The following is a 21,013-nucleotide window of genomic DNA, read 5'->3' as shown; positions in this document are numbered from 1 at the left end:
TATACGCCGCAGGTGTCCTCACTGTATTATGCGATGTTTACACCAAAAGATATTAACCGGTAACACTTTATTTGACAGCGGCATTATACGACTGTTATAAGACCAAATGAACCACCATGAAGCTTTGAACCAATTGGCTTCAAAGCTTCATTGATTCAAGAAGCTTCATTTGGCCATCAATACTCCATTCGGGGAGACAGTCAACCTCCTCTACTGTTGTTGTCCAACATGCCTCCTACCATGCATTGCAGCGCTACAGATGTAAAAAACAATCAAAATTCATGTTCTGTGCTAATCATTCCTTCAGTTACTGTTTCAGTTGTTTCATTAATTGCTAGTTATGATATTTGGTAACATTTTATATGACAGTGGCGTTTAAGACTGTCATCAAACAATCATGATTATGACATGACACTGTCATGAGCATTAATGAATGCAAATTATCTTACTTTTGAATGGATGTAATAGATCCGAGCTGGCCATAAATGGAGTTAGTGAAATAATTTGCCAGAGGACACCAAATGTCATCTCTCATAAGCATTCAGTAATGCCCATTAGAGTGTAATTATGACAGGATTATGATAGTCTAATGACGCCGCTGTCAAATAAAGTGATACCAAATACCATAACAAGCAATTAATGAAAGAACTGAAACAGTAACTGAATAAGTAATTAGCACAGAACATGGATTATGATTGTTATACAGTGTATCACAAAAGTGAGTACACCCCTCGCATTCCTGCAGATATTTAAGTGTATCTTTTATGGGACAACACTGACAAAATGACACTTTGACACAATGAAAAGTAGTCTTTGTGCAGCTTATATAATAGAGTTCATTTATTTTCCCCTCAAAATAACTCCAAATATAGCCATTAATATCTAAACCCCTGACAACAAAAGTGAGTACACCGCATGGGAACTACATACTGTACATCCCTAAATGTGCAAATTGAGTACTGCTTGTCATTTTCCCTTCAAAATGTGACTCGTTACAGGAATGCTGTCAGCATTGCTGCAGAGATTGAAAAGGTGGGGGGATCACCCTGTTAGTGCTTACACCATACGCCGCACTCTACATCAAATTGGTGTGCATGGCTGTCACCCCAGGAGGAAGCCTCTTTTGAAGACGGTACACAAGAAAGCCCGCAAACAACACTGGCCATAAAGATGTAGTCTGCAGAATGAAAAGTGACGAAAGCGAAGATTTTATTCTGCCAATTTGTTGACGAACACAATTTGCCTGCAACTATTGCTGATCACTTCTCAGAATGAGCAAGGGAAATGTTCCCTGACTCAAACATTGCATCGGTAAGTTAATTTTATCAATTGACCTTTTTCATTTATAATTGGACCCACTAGCAAACTATCTTCAAGTCAAACTGAATTGCGAGCTGAAGTGCAGCCATCAAAAGACATGATAGAAATTGCCAAAAGTGCTACATACAATTATAACAAAAGTCACTTAAATTTTAGTAATCATGATGTAGCTGAAGATATTGATTGTTCTTTGACTGCATCAGTGACATATGTGACAATATTACCAATAAATTCATGTTATTTTAAAAATTGAGTTTTTATTTTGTTTCATATTGCACGAGATATAAAACGTGAGATTAGGTAAGGGCATACGTCACTATTTGTAAGATTGCCAACGGCCTCGGGTTGACAGGTATGCATTGCTATTCATGTTAGTAAAGGTTATGTATAGATTTTATTGAATTATACCCCATTTGCAATGTATAGAATAACTTCTAATACCACACACTTAAACAGAAAAATTATAGAACGTTTTATTGACAAACTCAAAAGCAAAAGAAGCAGTTCATTGGAAAAATAAAAAAACAAAAATGACTTGTCATCAGTGCGAAACATTTCCTGTTTCATCGAAGCAATGCTTGGTTTTTGAGTTGTTCTGCAAAAAGTATGGCTTTGTCAATACTGGACTAGTGCTTGTTTGCCAATGAACTGCATGCAGTTAATTGTTTCGCTATATGTACAATGCTTTCATAACACAATATAAAACATGTATACCAATGAAATATTTCCCAATATAAAAATGAATAACTTATACATTAATCATACTTAATGGATATTCAAGGCAAAATGATAATGTACACATAGAGAAAAAAAAGGAATATTCCTGGTATTTTGGACATTTACAAACAATTAAGGTGCACTTGAGTGTCTTTCTCCAAAACTGCATTACAAAGTCGATCTATCGAAAGAATCAAAACCCAAAAATATACCAATGTAAAATGTAACACGAAGGATTATCCGACAGGTAACGAGTCCGATATGTTGTGCTTTAGAAACATCAATTCAAAAGGGTGAAAGATAAATTACAGCAGCTTTAAACTGCAAATGAAAGAAATATATTCAGGGAAAAACAAGGAAGTGCCTGTATCGTCAAAACTTACCTCTAACGGTTTTTGTGTTATTCATTTTAAAAAACAATGAGAAAATATATATCGTACATTTGAACTCTGTAAATAAGTGCACTTTTGCCAAAACCTCACAGGCCAAAAATAGCCGCCTGAGGATGGCGTGTCTGGGGCTGCTATCTTGGCGTCCATTTGAAGGTTGGATTCCAACATTCCGACAAGAGACAGCGCACACAACATGGAGGTGTGATGTCCATATAGCACCGTAGTGAACATGCATGAGCAGCTATCAGTCTGTTATGGCCATAATTGCTACATTGTTGATGGTAAAATGTACATAGCACCGCGTGCGTGTTTGTGTATTTAAGGACCCATTCTACATATAAATTAGACAAATTAAACAGGCACACCAAGCACAAAAAAGTGACATTAATTTACAATTTATGTACACATCGTCAAAATTGTCTGCTGCCTTCAAAATGTCTTGTGTCTTTAAATAAGCCATATATACAAAAATAGGCTGGTTGTGCAAATCCTATCGCCTTTAGATATGAATAGTGTCTCTATTGTCGAGTGGCTGGACAGAGCCCTGTTTATTTGAACCAGTGCAGGTAGTTTGTCTTCATAGCGGGGAAGCACATGTTGTTGCTGCACGAGCCGCCGTAACTGGGAGGACAGGCGGAGCAGGGGACCCCCACTTTGTAGGGAGCCTCTCCAATCCAGTTACCCCTGAAAGACACAGCGGAGGGAAGTGTGAATAGACCTACAACACCAGGAAAGTTTGAGCAAGAATGTCTGTCTATCATAATTTAACGTCCTTACCCCAGTAATACACTATGCACGTCAGCGTTGCCAAACGTCAACGCAGTGAAACGCAGCCGTTATAGCAGTACTTCTCAAATAGTGGGGCGCCACTAAATATTAAATGTGACTGTTAACTTACCTATTTTTCCCCCTTCTGTAATTGTTTGCATACTATCCTCATTAAAATATGAAAACCCATAATTGTTTGGGTGGTTTTAGTTAAAGCAGACACTGTTTTTTCATCTGTGTGATTTTAACAAAGATTAGATTACATTTGATGGTGATTTTATGAATTTTATGAATTATAAATTCTAAAAGGTTCAGATACTTTTTCATACCACTGTATGTTTTCATCCCACATTCCGACTTTACAACACATCGGAACGATTTTCCAACTTGGGAACTCAGATCTACCGACATACATGAACACAGCATATCCCCCGAAGGTACTTCGCGGAAGTGTCAACTCATATGCCTATCAAAGCCAAAGTTAAGGGCATAAATTACCATATTACCGTATTACCAGAGCCATGTGCAGAATGTGTATAAGGAGTGAATAGAGGACTATTACCACATTATGCTATGTAGACCTAAAACTCCAAAGTATTTTATTTATTAATTTTACCTGTGAAATTTATACTGGGGCACATGCCTCGGTGAAATATGTCTGGCAACGCCCATGGTTACTGTCATAATTGATTACGTAGTTTTTAAGAGAAGTAACTACAAATAATCTTTTTTTAAAAGCAACTTGAACAACACTGATCATTGCTCTTTTTGCATTTGCCATTTTTGGCAAATAAGAGTTCTTAAGTACTGCTATGAACACAAGATTTATGTTCACCATACGCAATCTCAACTATAAATTCAGAGTGGATACATTTATAGTGTGTCCAATCATGCGACAGCCAAATTGCAGCTGTATTTAAGCGATGAAAAGAGTTAACACACAATGACGGGTGCAGAACTAAAAGCCAGGTCATGTTGACTCTCACAAATCAAACAACTGCGTCATGCCTGACATGTACGTATATTTCAAACCGATGGGATTAAATAACCTTGCCCGTAAATCCAAATGGACTTTTAATTCTTTCCTTTTTCTTTTCTTCTCAAGAGATTTAGCTGTGCAGTACCTGTTCACGGGCTTGTATTGAGGTTATCTGAGTCGCCCCCAGCAACATGGGTGGCATTTCACAGATCGGCACCAAGTGGCCCAACTGAACGACTGGATTAGAGCTGTCGTCGCCAGGTCAGGTTAGCGGGTTCATTGGTATAAGTGGTATGTAGCTAAGGGTGTAACTTTGGGTGGTTGAAAAAAAATCTTAAAGGGTACCACGGATAGAAAGACATGTAGTTCTTAAAAGATAAATGTTAGTACGAGTTATAATAATTTCATATTAAAATCCATCTTAGTGTTTTCATTTTAATAAAACTTATAAAATTCTAAATAAAAAAAAATAAACTGGTAGCTCACCATTGCTGTCCGCATCGCAGGGCGGTGATGTCACATGGGTACGCTGCTGTACATCCACAGTGTCACTCTTTAACTATTTAAGGTAGTGATTTCAATACACCACAAGGTGTCAATGCCGTGTTTTAAATTAATTAAGGATCAATCCAATGAGTGAGTTTTGTCCCTTGACTGACGCCGTAATTTCCTTTTTAATGGGGGTCCATTGTGCCACATTCATTTGAGTGTTGTTTTCAGAACATACAAAACTCCTGATAATGGCTCCCAGCATGATAGTTTGTATATTGTGACTAAATATTGCCATCCAGTGTGTTTGTTGAGCTAAACGACTTGCTAAAATGTTTAAATAGAGCTTGACCAAAGTCTGAGTAAGTTTTATGTGTATTTTGCATATCTATTTTGATTGTGAATTTGTGGATGCCAGTTCTTTTTGCACTGTTGTTTAACTGTGTGAGAATAGGGCCTCATTAATACAGATTGAAGCACTTTTCTTTTAGTGAACATAATCTTTTTGAGAGGTATGAAGATTATTTTTGTTGTATTTTCACTATATGATACTTACAGTGGGGAGAACAAGTATTTGATACACTGCCAATGGGAAAACCCAATGGAAGCGAATCAAATACTTGTTCAAAACCCATTGGCAGTGAATCAAATACTTGTTCTCCCCACTGTATATTTGTTTTGAAGGAGATGCCGAAGCTTATGCCAATAAACGGCGTGGTCCGAGCTACGAATCAGAACACCTGTGTCCACTTGCCTTTCTCTGTCTCTTAGATCTCAATGTGCAAAATAAGGCGTCATTATAATCTGTTGGGCAGAAAATGATACATATAGCCATCTATCAAACGAAGTTTAAACACCCTCCTGCTCTCGTCACTAAAGCAGGTGAGTGCTGTCACTAGCGAACTTGACACATGAACGTTAATCATCTCATCCCGTCTTTCCTGGTCATTTTTCTTTTGCTGTCCTTCTCATTAATGTTCCACTCGGGTTCAAATTGGAAGGGCAGAATCGATGACATATTAACATAGTTAAAGAGAGAGTGAGTTTTTTTTTTTTTTTTTAAAGACTGACAGTGTCGAAGCCCAGCAGCGTACCCATGTGACGTCACCGCCCTGGGATTTCAATAATAATGGTAAACAACTAGTAAAATGATTTTACAATTTATATTAAAACGAAAACATTACGATTATTTTAAGATAATTTTAACATCAAATTATTATAACTCATACTAACATTTATCTTTTAAGAACTAAATGTCTTTCTATCCGTGGTACCCTTTAAATACCTCAAATATATAAATATATATTTAATATTACAAACATAAACTTACTTTATCGTCTCAAGTAGATGAACATAAACAGACAAAGGCTGCATAAGTCACTCAGGTAGAGACAGAGCACTAGAATGCTGAGAATATACAGTATAAATCACATTCAGAACTATCTACTACCTCTCCCCACTTCTTGATCATCAGGCCCCCCACCTGGTATCAACCAGAAATACAACTAGCTAACGATAGCACCAACATATTCCTAGTTAGTGTAGACACTCAATGTATTTCTTGTTTTTGTTTGTGCTTCTCTGTCTCTCTCTCCTATTCTTTTCTGTCCCCCCATTACCCCTACCTGTTCGTTGCTTTCTCCTAATAAACGAAGCAAAAAAACCCAAAAAAAACAACAACAAAAAAACAATGACGACAACGGAAATATTTTGTCAACGAGCATTTTTTTTTCATGACGATGACGAGATGATTACAAACAAAAACCGTGTTTTGGGACACTAAAACATAGCAAAACAAATTTCGTCAGACGAGAACGAGACGAAAATGCGTAATAGTTTCTGTTATTTGTTCACAATGTGTCACATTTTATGTGTAGTTAGCATGCATCGTAGCAGTGTCTGGTTGTGTCACTCGTGATGTGCAGTAAGGTTTGTTTTCTCGGCGAGAGAGAATACACAATGTTGCTTTTGCCTTTAAAGGTCTGTGCTAAGTGATCATCACACACTAAATGTAACTCATAGCGTTGGCATAGCATTCACGTTTTATTTTGTGCGCTGCATAGATTTTTTTTGTGCGCTGACTATTTGCGAGCAGTGCACGATTACGCACGCGCGTATCTTAGAGTGAATATTGGTTGCAACCCTCCCATCCCCCTCATAAATTATGCCTACGTACTGTATATAGCAACATGACTACTACTACTGTACTTACTTTGGCGAGTAGTTGCAGACTAAATACGTCGCCCGTTTCCAAATGGAACCCCAAACGTTCATATTGTGGCACGTGTGAACGGCACAGCCCACTTTGTTGGAGGTCGCCCACACCATCTGCAAAACAGTTACAACCGTTGTCATTTATTGCTATTTTATGCAATAGTTCAGTGACAATATATACTCCAAAATGTAACATTTCACCAGGATGAACTCATCTACATCACTTGATAGAATTCTGATTAGACCTCATGCTTGTAACCAAATGATAGCTTGTTAGTAATAGGGTGCCCACCTGTGTATAATGGGTGCACATGGGACCGTGGCATCTGAGCGGGCATCGAGGGTTGCAGTCGCGGGGGTACGGAAAGGAGTAATCTTTGACCTCGTCGTACCACGGCTTCACAAGCTGAAGAATGGAACGATAACTGTGGAGACAATACCATCAGAATCTTAGACAGAAGTACAACAAACACATACTATGCGTACATAACTTTCAAAGCACTGTCATGCATGACAACACGGAAAATAACATTTCAGCAACCAGAGATGCTGATATATCGTGATACTTTGCATCCCAAAAGGTTATCAATACACTCATGCTAAAAATCAAGATATCCTTTTAAAAAGGTATTAATGTTTAAAAAAAAAAAAAAGGAACCAACAAGTTTTTCTAAATGGGGCTGATTCATCCAGGAATGTTCAATATACCTACGTATATACCGTATTTTTCGGACTATAAACCGCTAATATATTTCTTTCTTAGAACCATGCAGTTTCAATAACAATGCAAGACCCTTGGTGCCACCACACCACAGAAGAACAAGGCTAGCCATTAGTACTTTGACAGATTTATAAAGAATAGACATCCACAGTGTGCTACGACAAAGCTGCTATACTAGGGCTAACGCGGACAGCTGTTAGCCCCATATTTATCAATCACTAAGGAGATTTTAAGATGACTCTATCCACTGCAAGCTAGGCATTCCAGGTAAAGTGGATTTTTATTTTTTTTCTTCTCCTTTGCAAATGTAGCGACATGTTTTAATGTTAAAACTGTGAGCACATCTGATGGAAATGCAAGACTGTGATTGCACTTACCGGTGGCCAGAGATGGGTAGAGTAGCCAAAAATTTTACCCAAGTAAGAGTAGCGTTACTTCAAAATATTATTACGCAGGTAAAAGCAAAATTAGTTATCGAAAAAATGTACTCAAGTACAAGTGAAAAAGTATTCGGTGAAAAGAATACTCAGGTCTTGAGTAACATTGGAGAGTATGGAGAGTACTTATATAGCGCTTTATCTACATTGGTACAATGCCCAAAGCGCTTTACATTAGCACACATTTACCCTTTCACGCACACATTCACACACCAATGGTTGTGAGTAACTGCTTAAGATGTTTGTTTTTTAACGATGGTATTTTTTCTCAACACAGTTATCAATATTAACTGTTATTATCATAATGTATTATAACATATTAAATAACCACATTAAGCCAAAGAATTACAAAAACAACAAAAAAAACATTGAATTCCGGCGAGAGGATTATTCGTCCAAAGAGCATGAGTGCCTTCAAGTGGAGAAAACATATTTCCGAATTTGAAACTAAATCGATCATACATCCAGTTTTCCGTGGTCAATCGGTGCCAAATTGAAACAGAGAGAGATTAAAATTTGCACTTTTGAGTCATATTGTCGGAGGCGCTCTATGTCAAATACTTAAATTTTTACGTTGCTTTAAAGAGGACACGTGATTGAACAGGCCGGGGTAATCATTATTGTTGCAACGTTTCACTGGGGAAACTGGTTGAGCCACTGATGGTGTCTCTGGCAATAAAAGAAGTAAAATTTGATATGTAGAGTAATGAGGAAAAATGTAACGACTAATGTAGCTCAATGTAGCGGAAAAAGAGTCGCATTTCTTCTTCACAGATCTACTCAAGTAAATGTCTCAAGTATGGCTTAGTAAAACTACTCTTAGAAGTACATTTTTCTCAAAAAGTCACATCCAATCTGTAAAAAATACACTCAAGGTGCATTTTTTGACCATTTAATCCTAAAAAATATAAAATAAATTCAAATTGATGAGCAAGATTAACTCATGAAGACAATACAACAAACAATTTGACCGAAAAAACAATAATTAATAGAACAAAAACAACAGAGGGACAGTTTTTATTTTTGCTGCAGGCGGTACCAGCTCCTATTGTGTGGGGTTATTTTGCACTGAGCAACTTGGTATGCCACCTGATATGATGCTAACAGTGCTTGTTTGTCAATTGGTGTAACACTGACAAAGCGGGACAATTGTTGGCAAAGTTCTGCACGTTTTCGCTGAAAAATAATCAAGTGGCATATATCTTTGTGATTGGGGTCTAATGTCTTTAAGTGACATCTTTATCCGTATTTTTCGGACAATAAGTCACAGTTTTTTTCATAGTTTGGTGCGACTTATTCTCAGGAGCGACTTATGTGTGAAATTATTAACACATTATGATGTCCTTTCACATGTTATTTTGGTGTTTTGAAGTGACACTGATGGTTTGGTAAACTTGTTAGTATATTCTTTAAGCTATAGTTATCTGAATAACTTAATAGCTATGGCCGCGTTCGCGGTCCGTCTTTGGCAATGTGTTTTCAATTGTATTACTGATTTTTTTATATTGGTAAATGGTGTTATACTTGTATAGCGCTTTTCTACCTCTCAAGGTACTCAAAGCGCTTTACACTACATTGCCATCTACCTACTGGTGACACAGCACCAGGAGCAATGCGGGGTTCAGTATCTTGCTCAAGGATACTTATGCGAGTTCATCAGGGTGGAGCATCGAACCCACAACCTCTGGGTTGGGGGACATCTACTCCACCACTGAGCCACACCATCCCCATAGCCACACCATCCCCATATTGAAATGCATGCTTTTAGTTTGTGGGGGTGCGCTCGTACTTGTTTACGCGAAGAAGAGCGCTCCCACGCCAGAAGAAGACCGACAGCTATGCAGCGTCTGAGCGAGTGGGCGAGAGAGAGAGAGAAACACGGCTGCGATCCTATGTTTATTGTTTATCCTTGTAAAATATATCTACAGAGGCAACGCCTGTGTGTATCATCTTTTCTGTTGTTGTTGTGTGTTTTCCACCCGCGATCGGACACTTAGAGCCAGTTGTGTGGTTGTTTGAACGATGTGCTAATGCTAGCGAACACATGCTAACCGTTTGTGTCATTGCTGTAATAGCAGCTAATTATGATCTATTTACGTTGATGCAAACCTGTTTAGTATCGAGGACGAAATTGATTTGTACTATTTCTACTTTTAGTTTCACTTTTCAAATGATGGTGTCATAACGACGGCCAAAATAAAGTCAGCAAATTAAATGGACGTCCAGCATCGTCATTTGGGAGTTTAGCTCGCTGTATAGCCAGGACCGAGCCATAGCGTCCTGGTGAGCACCGTATATTCGCATTTTGTTGTTCATGCATCATGTAACATTGTCATACTGTACACTTATTCAGCATGTTTTTCTCTATTGTACTTTTTTATTAAATTGCCTTCTATGTGTTGGATTTTATCAAGTAAATTTCCCCCAAAAATGCAAATTATACTCCGGTGCGACTTATATATGTTTTTTTCCTCTTCGATGGGCATTTTATGGCTGGTGCGACTTCCGAAAAATATGGTAATTTGGCTTCCTGCTGTCCACTGCAAACATTTTTAGACAAAGTAAACAAACTCGTCTTTCCTCGTCTCCCACTATAATAAAAGTCAAACCCAAATGCTACATATGCTTTGTCATATTTCCTTGCCTTAGCTCTTCATATCTTCACTGCCCTTTGCTGTGTGCTCTTGCTTAGCTCAAAAATACTGCGCACACTCTGAAAATGACAGAACCACTGCCACCCACTGAGTGAATGTGCAATTACACTTTATTCTCATACGGCGAAAAAGTATTTTCCCCGAGGTCACATGCAGCACTCCTGGCACCGCTCTGCACCCCACTATTTGAGAAGTACTGTATTTCAGTAAGAACATAAGCCAAATTTGAACGGAAGTTTAGACATAGAGTAGTCTATCGCTAACATATGTTATAAATTAGAATTACTGTAAATATTTGTATGAAAATCACTTCTAAGTCTTCCTCCCTCTATTCACACTGTTTCTCAATAACGCATTGGACATCATGAATGATGTTCCACATGGAAAGTCAAGAGCGAGTGAAGGGATGCTTCTTGTCCTCATGGGTCAAACCTAAAAACATGGTTTCTGTTTATTTGAGGGGTCATACGAGCATTCATTGAGCAGGCACCGGGTCACTATGCGAGGGGAAGAAAAAGGAAAGGGGCCTGCAAAGCAACGACCGTGACTGTAAGGGAACGTCATCCCTGCTGAGAGTGCTGCAGCAGATGTCGCCCGGAGGGGGTAGGACAAGGGTTTGGGTTCAAAGTTCACCTACCGTCCTGTCCTGACGGAGAGGTTCTGACCCAGAAACCTGAGGAGGTGAGACGGACCGTGTTCCCACATGCAGGCGTGGGCCCAGTTCTCAGCTGACTTGGCCAGACTATCATCCCATACCTAGACACACATGGAGGTTTCATGGAAAGCATTAGTCAAGTCATGTACGGTAAAATATGCACCCAAGATCCTCTCCATCTAAAAGCAATTCAGCACTCATGTGAGATAAGACATCCATCACAACAGTTACATAAGAGTAGTGAGCAAACTGTCAGCTTCCGTCCAAACTTTTCTCTTTTCCCAACACTTAAGGAAATTTGGCCAGTTTCTCAATAGGAAGTCTTGTTAGATACACAAACACCAACATTTTAACAACAACAAAAATAAATATCACCACAAGTCAGAGGCAGATGTACAGTGGTATGAATAAGTATCTGAATCTTTAGGAATTTCTCACGTTTCTGCATGAAATCACAATCAAATGTGATATGATCTTTGTCAAAATAACAACGATGAAAAAACAGTGTCTGCGAACTAAAACCACCCAAACATTGACAGGTTTTCATATTTTAATGAGGATAGTATGCAAACAATGACAAAAGGGGGAAAAATAAGTAAGTGAACCATCACAACTAATATTTTGTTCCCCCACCCCCTTTGGCAGCAATGACTTTAATCAGACGCTTCCTGTAGCACAGATCAGTCTGGCACATTGATCAGGACTTATCTTGGCCCGTTGTTCTCTACAAAACTGCTGTAGTTCAGTCAGTTTTCTGGGATGTCTGACATGAATCGCTATCATTAGGTCATGACACAGCATCTCAATAGGGTTCAAGTCTGGACTTTGACTTGGCCACTCCAGAACGTTCTGAAGTTGATTTACTTCTGTGTTTTGGATCACTGTGTTGATGCAGCATCCATCCTCTTTTTAGCTTCAACTGTCTGTCGAACAGCCTCAAGTTTTCCTGCAAAACATCCTGATAAACCTTTGAATTCATTCTTCCATTAAAAAGTGCAAGTTATTCAGGCCCTGATGCAGTAAAACAGCCCCAAATCATGATGCCCCCTCCACTTTGCTTCACGGTGGGGATAAGGTGTTCATGTTGGTAAGCTGTTCCATTTTTCCTTCACCCACGACGTTGAGTGCTACTCCCAAACAATTCAACTTTGGTTTCATCAGTCCACAAAATATTTTGCCAAAACATCTGTGAAGTTTCCAAGTGCCTTTTTGCGAACATTAAACAAACAACAATGTTTTTTAAGACATTTGCAATGCAAAGCTCAGAAGCAGTGGCTTCTTCCATGGAGTTCTCCCATGAACACCACTTTTGGCCATAGTTTTACATATAGTTGATGTGTGCACAGAATTATTGGACTATGCCAGTGATTTCTGTTAGTCTTTAGCAGACACTCTAGGGTTCTTTTTTTACTTACTGAGTATTCTGCGCTGAACTCTTGGTGTCATTTTTGGTGGACGGCCACTCCTTGGGAGAGAAGCAACAGTGCCAAACTCTCTCCATTTGTAGACAATTTCTCTGACTGTCGATTGATGAACATCCAATCTTTTGGAGATGGTTTTGTATCCTTTCCCAGCTTTATACAAATCCAAAATCCTTGATTGCAGGTCTTCAGACAGCTCTTTTGACCGAGCCATGATGCACGCCTGACAATGCTTCTCATCAAGACATTTCTTACCAGGTGTGTGTTTTATAGTGGGCAGGGCAGCTTTAAACCAGGATTGAGTGATTGAGCACACACCGGACTTAAATTGTTTGGTAAAAATTTGTTTCAATTGCTCTTAAGTCTCCTTAAGCAGAGGGTTCACTTACTTTAATTTGCCCCCCTTTAATTATTGTTTGCATGCCATCCTCATCAAAATATGAAAACCTATAAATGTTTGGGTGGTTTTAGTTAAAGCAGTTTATTTCATCTGTGTGATTTTAACAAAGATCAGATCACATTTGATGGTGATTTTATGCAGAAATGTGAGGAATTCCAAAAGGTTCAGATACTTTTTCATACCACTGTACTTAGTACTGAACTAAATTTGGTCATTAGAGCAGCTCGTACATCACTCTAAAGTACAAGCATCAGTGTTGGATGAAGTGCTCTTTTTTTGTTTTTTTTGTTTCACTTAAGTGAAAGTGCAAGTGCAAAAAAATACTTCAGTAAAAGTACAAGTATCTGAGAAAAATGTACTCAAGTAAGAGTACAAAAGTACTTTAAAATTTACGAGTAAAAAGTAAAAGTATTTTCTTTCGATGCAAAAATGGAATATTAGGCAAGCACAATATATCGTTTGAACATTGCCGCATGTGCAATAGTCACATCACAGGACATGTAATTGTTTTTTTTTTTTTTTTTTTAAGCAGCAAGTGTGGAGATCCTGAATCCCTTTTATGTATATAGAGCAACCGTGGATTAAACGGCATTATATACATTAAGACTGTCCCCCATTCTTACTTATTCTTGTTTAAAAATAATTGACATTATGAAGGCGACACGGTGGGACAGTGGTTAGCACGTCCATCTCACAGTTGTGGGATCGTAGGTGCAATTCAGGCTCTGGTCTTCCTGTGTGGAGGGGCTTATCAATTGCGCCGGAGGCATGAAGACGAAACTATCAATTCAAAGTGAGAAAAAACAAACAAACAAAGTGTAACATGTGTAACGCTGGCGACAGTTCGAAAAGTAGTGGAGTAAAAAATATAGATACCTACTGTAAAATGTAGTGAGGTAAAGGTAAAAAGCACCATTTCATATTTGTACTTGAGTACAGATACACAAAATGTACTTAAGTACAGTAACAAAGTACTTTTACTTCTTAACATTCCACCACGGATACGAACCATAAGTTCAAAATAGAAAATATGGATGGTAATGACATTTTTGTTTTGAATTCCAATTAAAGAAACCATATTTTATAAGCATACTACTGTTATTAAGGTTAGGATATTACAAAAGTATCATGATAAGACATGGAATAAATGTGATAGCTATATAATGTATTGTGAAATGTGACTAATACTTTAAATCAGGGGTGTCAAACGCATTCTGGTTTGTGGGCCACATTCATGGCAATTAGATCTCATGTGTGCCAGGGCAGTTTATTTTTGGCCCAATAAGTGTATTCCATGTCTTATCATGATTTCTCGAAAGATATACCATAGACTTTATAATGTATTGACGTGACACATTCCCTATTCACTGCGTCACGCCTTCCCGAAAGGGGCCGTCCCTCACTCCGCTTCATTTATTAGCAATTGGTCACATGCAGCGATCTAACGCCGGATTTTGGTTGAAAAAGTATGAAATCTGTACTGCATACAAACAGGAAGGATTGTCTCAGGAGTGATTTGTTCGAGGATTCAAGGTAATTATTATATTTTTCGTACCATGCATGCATTATGAAATGTGAAAAAAAAAATCAAAGGGAGGAATTATTCGCTACAGCATTGGCATTATACTTTTCAATATTTATGTAAAATCACTGCTCTTAACCAAAAATTGAGACTGTTTTACGTCCATATCTATAAAGTATTCAGGAATTTCATCATTTATTCACAAGAATTTTCAATGGAAAAAGCTCTTTGTTTACATCTGGCGGCCGCTAATTTGCTTCCTGACTAGCATCATAGTTCGCAATATTTATGTAAAATAAATGCTAACTGCATGTTTTTTTCCCTTTTAACCAAGAATCGAGACTGTTTTACGTCTATATCTATTAAGAATTCAGGGATTTAAGCATTTATTCACAATAATTTTCTACGGAAAAAGCTCTTTGTCTTTGTTTTCACTTGGTCAGCTTTGACGGAGATAGGCCCCCTATGAATTGGCCCCGCCTTCTATCCAGTCAATACATTATGAATGCTATGGATATAATTTAGTACTTTATGTTTTTGTAAGTATTACTTATAAAATATGGCTTCATTCATTTTTTCTAATTTCCGGGCTGCTTCCTGTTCATTTCACTTCCTGTTGGCTTTGAAGCATTTTTTAAAGTCACTTCCTTGTCAACTCATTGGCTACCATTGACGGTGCTAAGAATCCAATTCATTTTGACTAGCAGAGGGCGAATGAGTTAGTGTAACTGCGGAGACAGAAATGGGCCAAATGCGGTAGTGCACGCATTCGATCACAAAAATCTACAGTTTTACAGCGCAAATATTAAAATTAGGGATAGGAATTTCGACTAATTTTCCTGCCCACTTGTCTCAGATTTTATGTACAACTAGTCGACTAGTCTATAAGTAAGAAACGTCGCACTATAATACACAAATTATATTCATAGTGTATGACTCACCTGTTTTGTGTACTGTATTAAGGAGCTATTTTAGCCCATTCTGGACAACTTGGTTATTTAAATTCTACTGATGTAACAAAAACTGACTGAATAAAGGTGAACAACTGAAAGAGAAATATATTTCTGATACGCTCGTCAATGCAATGCATGGCATTTATTATGAATATTGTTTCAATATGAAACTTGGATGAATCAGAATGACAATTCAGAACATACAACATAGAAGCCTAGAATAGAATTTCCTTGAAATCGGTGGACCAGTGCATTAGTTACCCAAACTTTGTGTCCTGCCAGCTCCAATGAGAGTGTATGTGATACATGGAGTTTAAGGGGTGGCCAGGAGGCATGGCCCCTCCCTGGTGGCCGCAAAGTGTCATTGCATGTAATTGACTTCCCTAGATATGATTTTAAAACTAAGTTTTTCCAGTAAAATATTGTGTATATAAGTTGTAAAGCAATTAAACAAACAAAAAAAAAAAAAGAAAGAAATGAACAAAAAAAAAACGTTTTTTTTTTTTTTTTATCATGGGTCAAAATTATTTTCAAACAGATCATGTGATTAGCACCTTAGACAGTCATTTGCTTTGGTTTGCCAAAACCACCTGAGGACCCAGAGGAAAGATGGATATACATATTTTTTTTTCAAACCTAAGCTTTCAAAAGTGACAACTACTGAGCAAGAACCAAGGATGGAAAATGTGGACCATTAAACGCCAGAGAGCGCTGCCAAAATGGTGAGCGGGATTTCAATTTGCCCCACTAAAGATGCTAATTGTACAACAGAGCCAACACCGGTGGGCATACCATATTCAATGGACGACGGTCCTGAACAGCCTGATTTAGAAATCCCCCCCAAAATGATGGGAAACAAAAAATGCTAATTTTCAACTTAGTTATAGAAATATTCTTGTAAGTTGATTTTATTGCTGACACTATGTTTTGGGGTCATCGACATGTTGTTCCTCCCCACCCCAAAAGTGAAACTCCGCCTATGATGTACAGTGCTGTCCAAAAGTGTTGGCACCCCTGCAATTCTGTCAGATAATGCTCTCGATTGCAATTACAAATGCTTTGGTAGCAATATCTTCACTTATTTTGCTTGCAATTAAAATACACAAAAGAGAATGAAAAAAAAAAACATTATCATTTTAGACAAAACTCCAAAAATGGGCCGGACAAAAGTATTGGCGCCCTTTGAAAAATCATGTGATGCTTCTCTAATTTGTGTAAATAACAGCACCTGTTACTTACTTGTGGCACATAACTGGTGATGGCAATATCTAAATGACACTTGCAGCCAGTTAAAATGGATTAAAGTTGACTCAACCTCTGTCCTGTATCCTTGTGTGTACCACATTGAGCATGGAGAAAAGAAAGACCAAAGAACTGTCTGAGGACTTCAGAAGCAAAATTGTGAGGAAGCATAGCCAATCTCAAGGCTACATGTCCATTTCCAAAGACCTGAATGTTCTTGTGTCTACCGTGCGTAGTGTTAATAAGTGTAAAGCCCACGGCACTGTGGCTAAACTCCCTAGATGTGGATGGAAAAGAAAAATTGATGAGAGATTTCAACGAAAGATTGTGCGGATGATGGATAAAGAACCTCAACTAACATCCAAACAAGCTGTCCTGCAGTCCGAGGGTACAACAGTACTATCCGTCGGCGTCTGAATGAAAAGGAACTCTATGGTAGGATACCCAGGAAGACCCCGCATCTGACTCGGAGATATAAAAAAAGCCAGGCTGGAGTTTGCCAAAACTTACCTGACAAAGCCAAAAATGTTTTGGAAGGATGTTCGGTGGTCAGATGAGACAAAAGTAGAACTTTTTGGGAAAAGGCATCAACATAGAGTTTACAGGGAAAAAAAAAACGTGCTACCAAGTATTAGGCTGAGGGTGCCAGTACGTTTGTCCCGCCCATTTTTGGAGTTTTGTGTAAAATGATAATGATTTTATTTTATTTTTTTCATTCTCTTTTGTGTTTTTTTGTTGCAAAAAAAAATAAAATAAATAAAGATATTGCCACCAAAGCATTTGTAATTGCAATCATTTTCGGGGAGAAATTGAGCATTATTTGACAGAATTGCAGGGGTGCCAGCACTGTACAACATGGTAGCCTAGAATAGAATTTCCCTGAAATCTATGGACCAGTGCATTAGTTACCCAAACTGTATGTCCCTGCCTGCTCCTATGTGCGTGTGTATGTATGTGTGTGCGTTGGGGTGAGTAATTCTCTCGCAGAGGCGCGAAGACCAAGATGCATGATGCTGTTTACTCGATCAGTAAAATACGAAACATTTGATAAATAAGTAGGCGGTTAAAAGGTTAAATGACAGGTCCCGCACTTTCCTAATCAAAATTAAGCTCCAACTGGTAGAATTACCCCGTGGGCCGGATTGAACCCACCGCTGGGCCGCTTCCGACCCACGAGGCGTACCTTGGACACCCCTATTTTAAATGACTATGTTAGGCAGTCATATTGCTTATGCTAGTAGGGCTGCACCAGGATACATGACCCCATGCAGCTTCCATTTAGAAGTGACCACTTTTGTGCTCCAAACTTCTGAACATCTTAAAAGTGATGACAAGCCACTTATACACATTTTAAGAAATTATTTTGGATACCAGTATAGCGAGCAAACGGTTCCACTGATATTTACTGTACCTTACACCTAGTATTTTGGTACATTCATGCATTAAAATCAACGGGAAACTCACCATGTATTCCATGTTAGACGCCGGGGGGAACACCTTGCCCCTCACTTTGTTGTGGTAATCAAGAATGGCCACCATGTCGGTCTGACTAATGTAACGCTTCCTCCTGCTTTTCGAAGAAGAGGTGCCGTCCATCCCGGCGTCCATTCTGCTAAAATTGGCCGCGAGCAGAGCGGAGGAGGGCGCAGCGGTGACGGTGACAGCCAGTGCACTTGTTCCGCAATGTACGCACAGAAAGATTAACGCCAGGAAGTCGGGCTGCATTTTGGCTGATTTGATATCCTTCGTGTTGTGGATCTGCAGTCAAAGGGAATCAAATAATTGTTTTCTCATCGCTTTATTTGACAGCTATTTATACTCAGGGGCGAAAGTGGTAAACGATCGATCAATGTCAATTTTACATATTAATTATGTGAGTAATTGTAAATGTATGTAATTAATGATGTAGACGGCAACGCGCTGCGTAATATACGTACCTGCTTATTCAGCTATATTGGCCCTACTTAATAATACTTTTATTCTCGTACTATTTCTTACATTATTAATTTATTATTTATTCTATAAAGTATTTTTATTTTACTTTTGTTCTTAAGTAGTTAAAATTTAGGTTTTGCATTTATTTATTCATTCATTCATTTTCCGTGCCGCTTAGATGTGAGGAAATGGAGATGGAGGTTGGCGTAATTGGTATATTTGTCAACTATTATTTTGTAAATCATTGAAAAAAAATACACTTTTAAATGAATCTCGAATTTCTTTTGACAGTATGTGTATATGTGTTTTATAACCGGTATAACTATGCTAAAAGCAGTTTTCTTTGCGTTTCAGTGGTTTTAGGAGGTTTGATACCCCCCACCCCCTTCAAAAAAATAAATAAATTATAAAAAATTCTGGCTCCGTTCAACCTTTATGTCAGGGAGTTCCGACAAGAAATTCCAGCCACTTTCACCCCTGATTGTACAGTACTGTAGTTGCGCAATGAATAAGGTTCTTACCTTTATGCTAAATGTGAGATGGAAAGAAGAACTTGAAGTTGTCCTTGCGCGCCGTTTCCGCAGTTGCTAACTATAAGATGTCTTTGGGAAAAGTTGGTCTCTGAGGGTTTATATAGTCTAGCCGGTGGAGGATTCAGGAAGTGCACGAGGAGGTGGAGGTCCACCCTCTCCCCCTCCACATTTCACCTGAAATTACAGCATCTTAACCCACGTGTCTTACTGAGAAAGTCATAGTAATCCACAGTGGTACAAAGTGGCTGATTCACTCTATACGTTAAATCATCAAACAATATATCATGTAGAGCTATATGGATATTATATCTTTGATTTCTTATTTAATGTCAGAAAAATGTATGTATGTATGTATGTATGTATGTATGTATGTATGTATGTATGTATGTATGTATGTATGTATTAGGGGTGTGACGAAATAAATTGTGATATATCGTGATACTTTGTATCCCAAAAGGTTATCGATATGCTCCTGCCAAGAATCGAGATATCGTTTTAAAAAGGTGTCAATGTCTAAAAATATGAAATAAAAAGGAACCAACAAGTTGCTACCAAAATCTTCCACCATTATAGTGTCTCAGTTAACTCTAAGGCTGCATTGATGGTGCACGACACCCAATTCATTTAGACTGTGGGTTTTTCTGGGCATTTAAAGGTCACTTGCGGTTCATTTTAGGGCATTTATAGGTCATGTCCTGTTGAGTTTGAGTCACTGCCTATTCATTTGGGTTATTCCCAGGTCACGTTCTGTTCTGTAACTCAAAATCAACAGGAAGTGACCAATAAAATACCCCAAAATCAACATGAAGTAACTGAACATCAGGTAAATGACCTTAAATGGCCCAAAATTACTTCATTGCCTGGCATTGGCTGCCATTGACGGCCAAAGATGAATGTTCATTCGCTGCCACCCTCCCATTTCAAATGGATTGGACGTCTACTAGCGATAAACTCATTCCAATTCACATCAGAAGCTTGTCTTTCAGTTTATTAGTTGTTGGTCCAAAAATCATTCTAGGATATTCTACAAATGTATCGATAATCGTTGTATCGCCATATCGTCAGATCATCGTTATCGTGAGCTTTGTATTGCAAATCGTATCGTATCGTGAGCTTCCCACTCCTAGTATATTTATATATATATATATATATGTACATATACATACATATTAAGGGTGTAACGGTACATGTATTTGTATTGAAACGTTTCGGTTCGGGGTCCTCGGTTCGGTACGGGGGCGTACCGTGCGAGTTTCTGACGAAATGTAAAGTGCTGTCAAATTTAGCACGTTAACGGGCTGTACTTAATTTTTTTGAATTAATCACGTTAAAATATTTGACGCATTTAACGCAAGCGCGGAATGCCCACTCATGCTTCCCATAATCCCACTGTTACGTCCCACGGACGGCTGCTAAGGGCGTAACATAAAACGAAACGCACACAAGTTGCAAGTGGACACAAATTTATTCACACAAGTCGAACTCGCAATGGACAAAATATACAAAATGCGGAAGAAGCTGGCTTCAGCGTAAACCCAGGCCAAAACAACAAACAAAATGAAACTACACTTGAACCCCACCCGCTAAGTAAACCCTGATCGTAAAAAAGAAAAAACAATACAGCCACTAACCTGGCTTCTACACTAAACAAAACGGGTTGA

At 38.4% G+C, this 21,013-nt stretch overlaps 1 protein-coding gene across 1 annotated transcript; it reads right to left on the bottom strand.

Moving 5' to 3' along the window:
• Positions 1–1,795: 1,795 nt before the first annotated feature.
• On the bottom strand, positions 1,796–19,420 carry LOC130908807 (peptidase inhibitor 15-A). The gene is made up of 6 exons (XM_057824616.1): positions 19,341–19,420; positions 18,349–18,642; positions 11,329–11,447; positions 7,172–7,304; positions 6,878–6,993; positions 1,796–3,113 (listed from the first exon to the last, which is right to left on the bottom strand). The coding sequence occupies exons 2-6, from the start codon at positions 18,607–18,609 to the stop codon at positions 2,978–2,980; spliced, it is 765 nt and encodes a 254-aa protein (XP_057680599.1). The 5' UTR covers positions 18,610–18,642; positions 19,341–19,420; the 3' UTR covers positions 1,796–2,977.
• Between the last annotated feature and the right edge of the window lie 1,593 nt (positions 19,421–21,013).

This window comes from Corythoichthys intestinalis, chromosome 20 (assembly GCF_030265065.1).
Source record: "Corythoichthys intestinalis isolate RoL2023-P3 chromosome 20, ASM3026506v1, whole genome shotgun sequence".
Taxonomy (NCBI): Eukaryota; Metazoa; Chordata; class Actinopteri; order Syngnathiformes; family Syngnathidae; genus Corythoichthys; species Corythoichthys intestinalis.
This window is presented reverse-complemented; position numbering and strand designations above follow the sequence as displayed.

What these genes read in the sequence shown, in the direction of transcription:
- LOC130908807 (XM_057824616.1), bottom strand. Translation starts at nt 18,609, where the DNA reads ATGCAGCCCGACTTCCTGGCGTTAATCTTTCTGTGCGTACATTGCGGA. An exon ending in CTCTCCGTCAGGACAGGACG is followed by an intron (nt 7,305 to 11,328) that starts GTAGGTGAACTT and finishes TTGTCTCCACAG; the next exon opens with TTATCGTTCCATTCTTCAGC. An exon ending in GTCTGCAACTACTCGCCAAA is followed by an intron (nt 3,114 to 6,877) that starts GTAAGTACAGTA and finishes TGTGTCTTTCAG; the next exon opens with GGGTAACTGGATTGGAGAGG.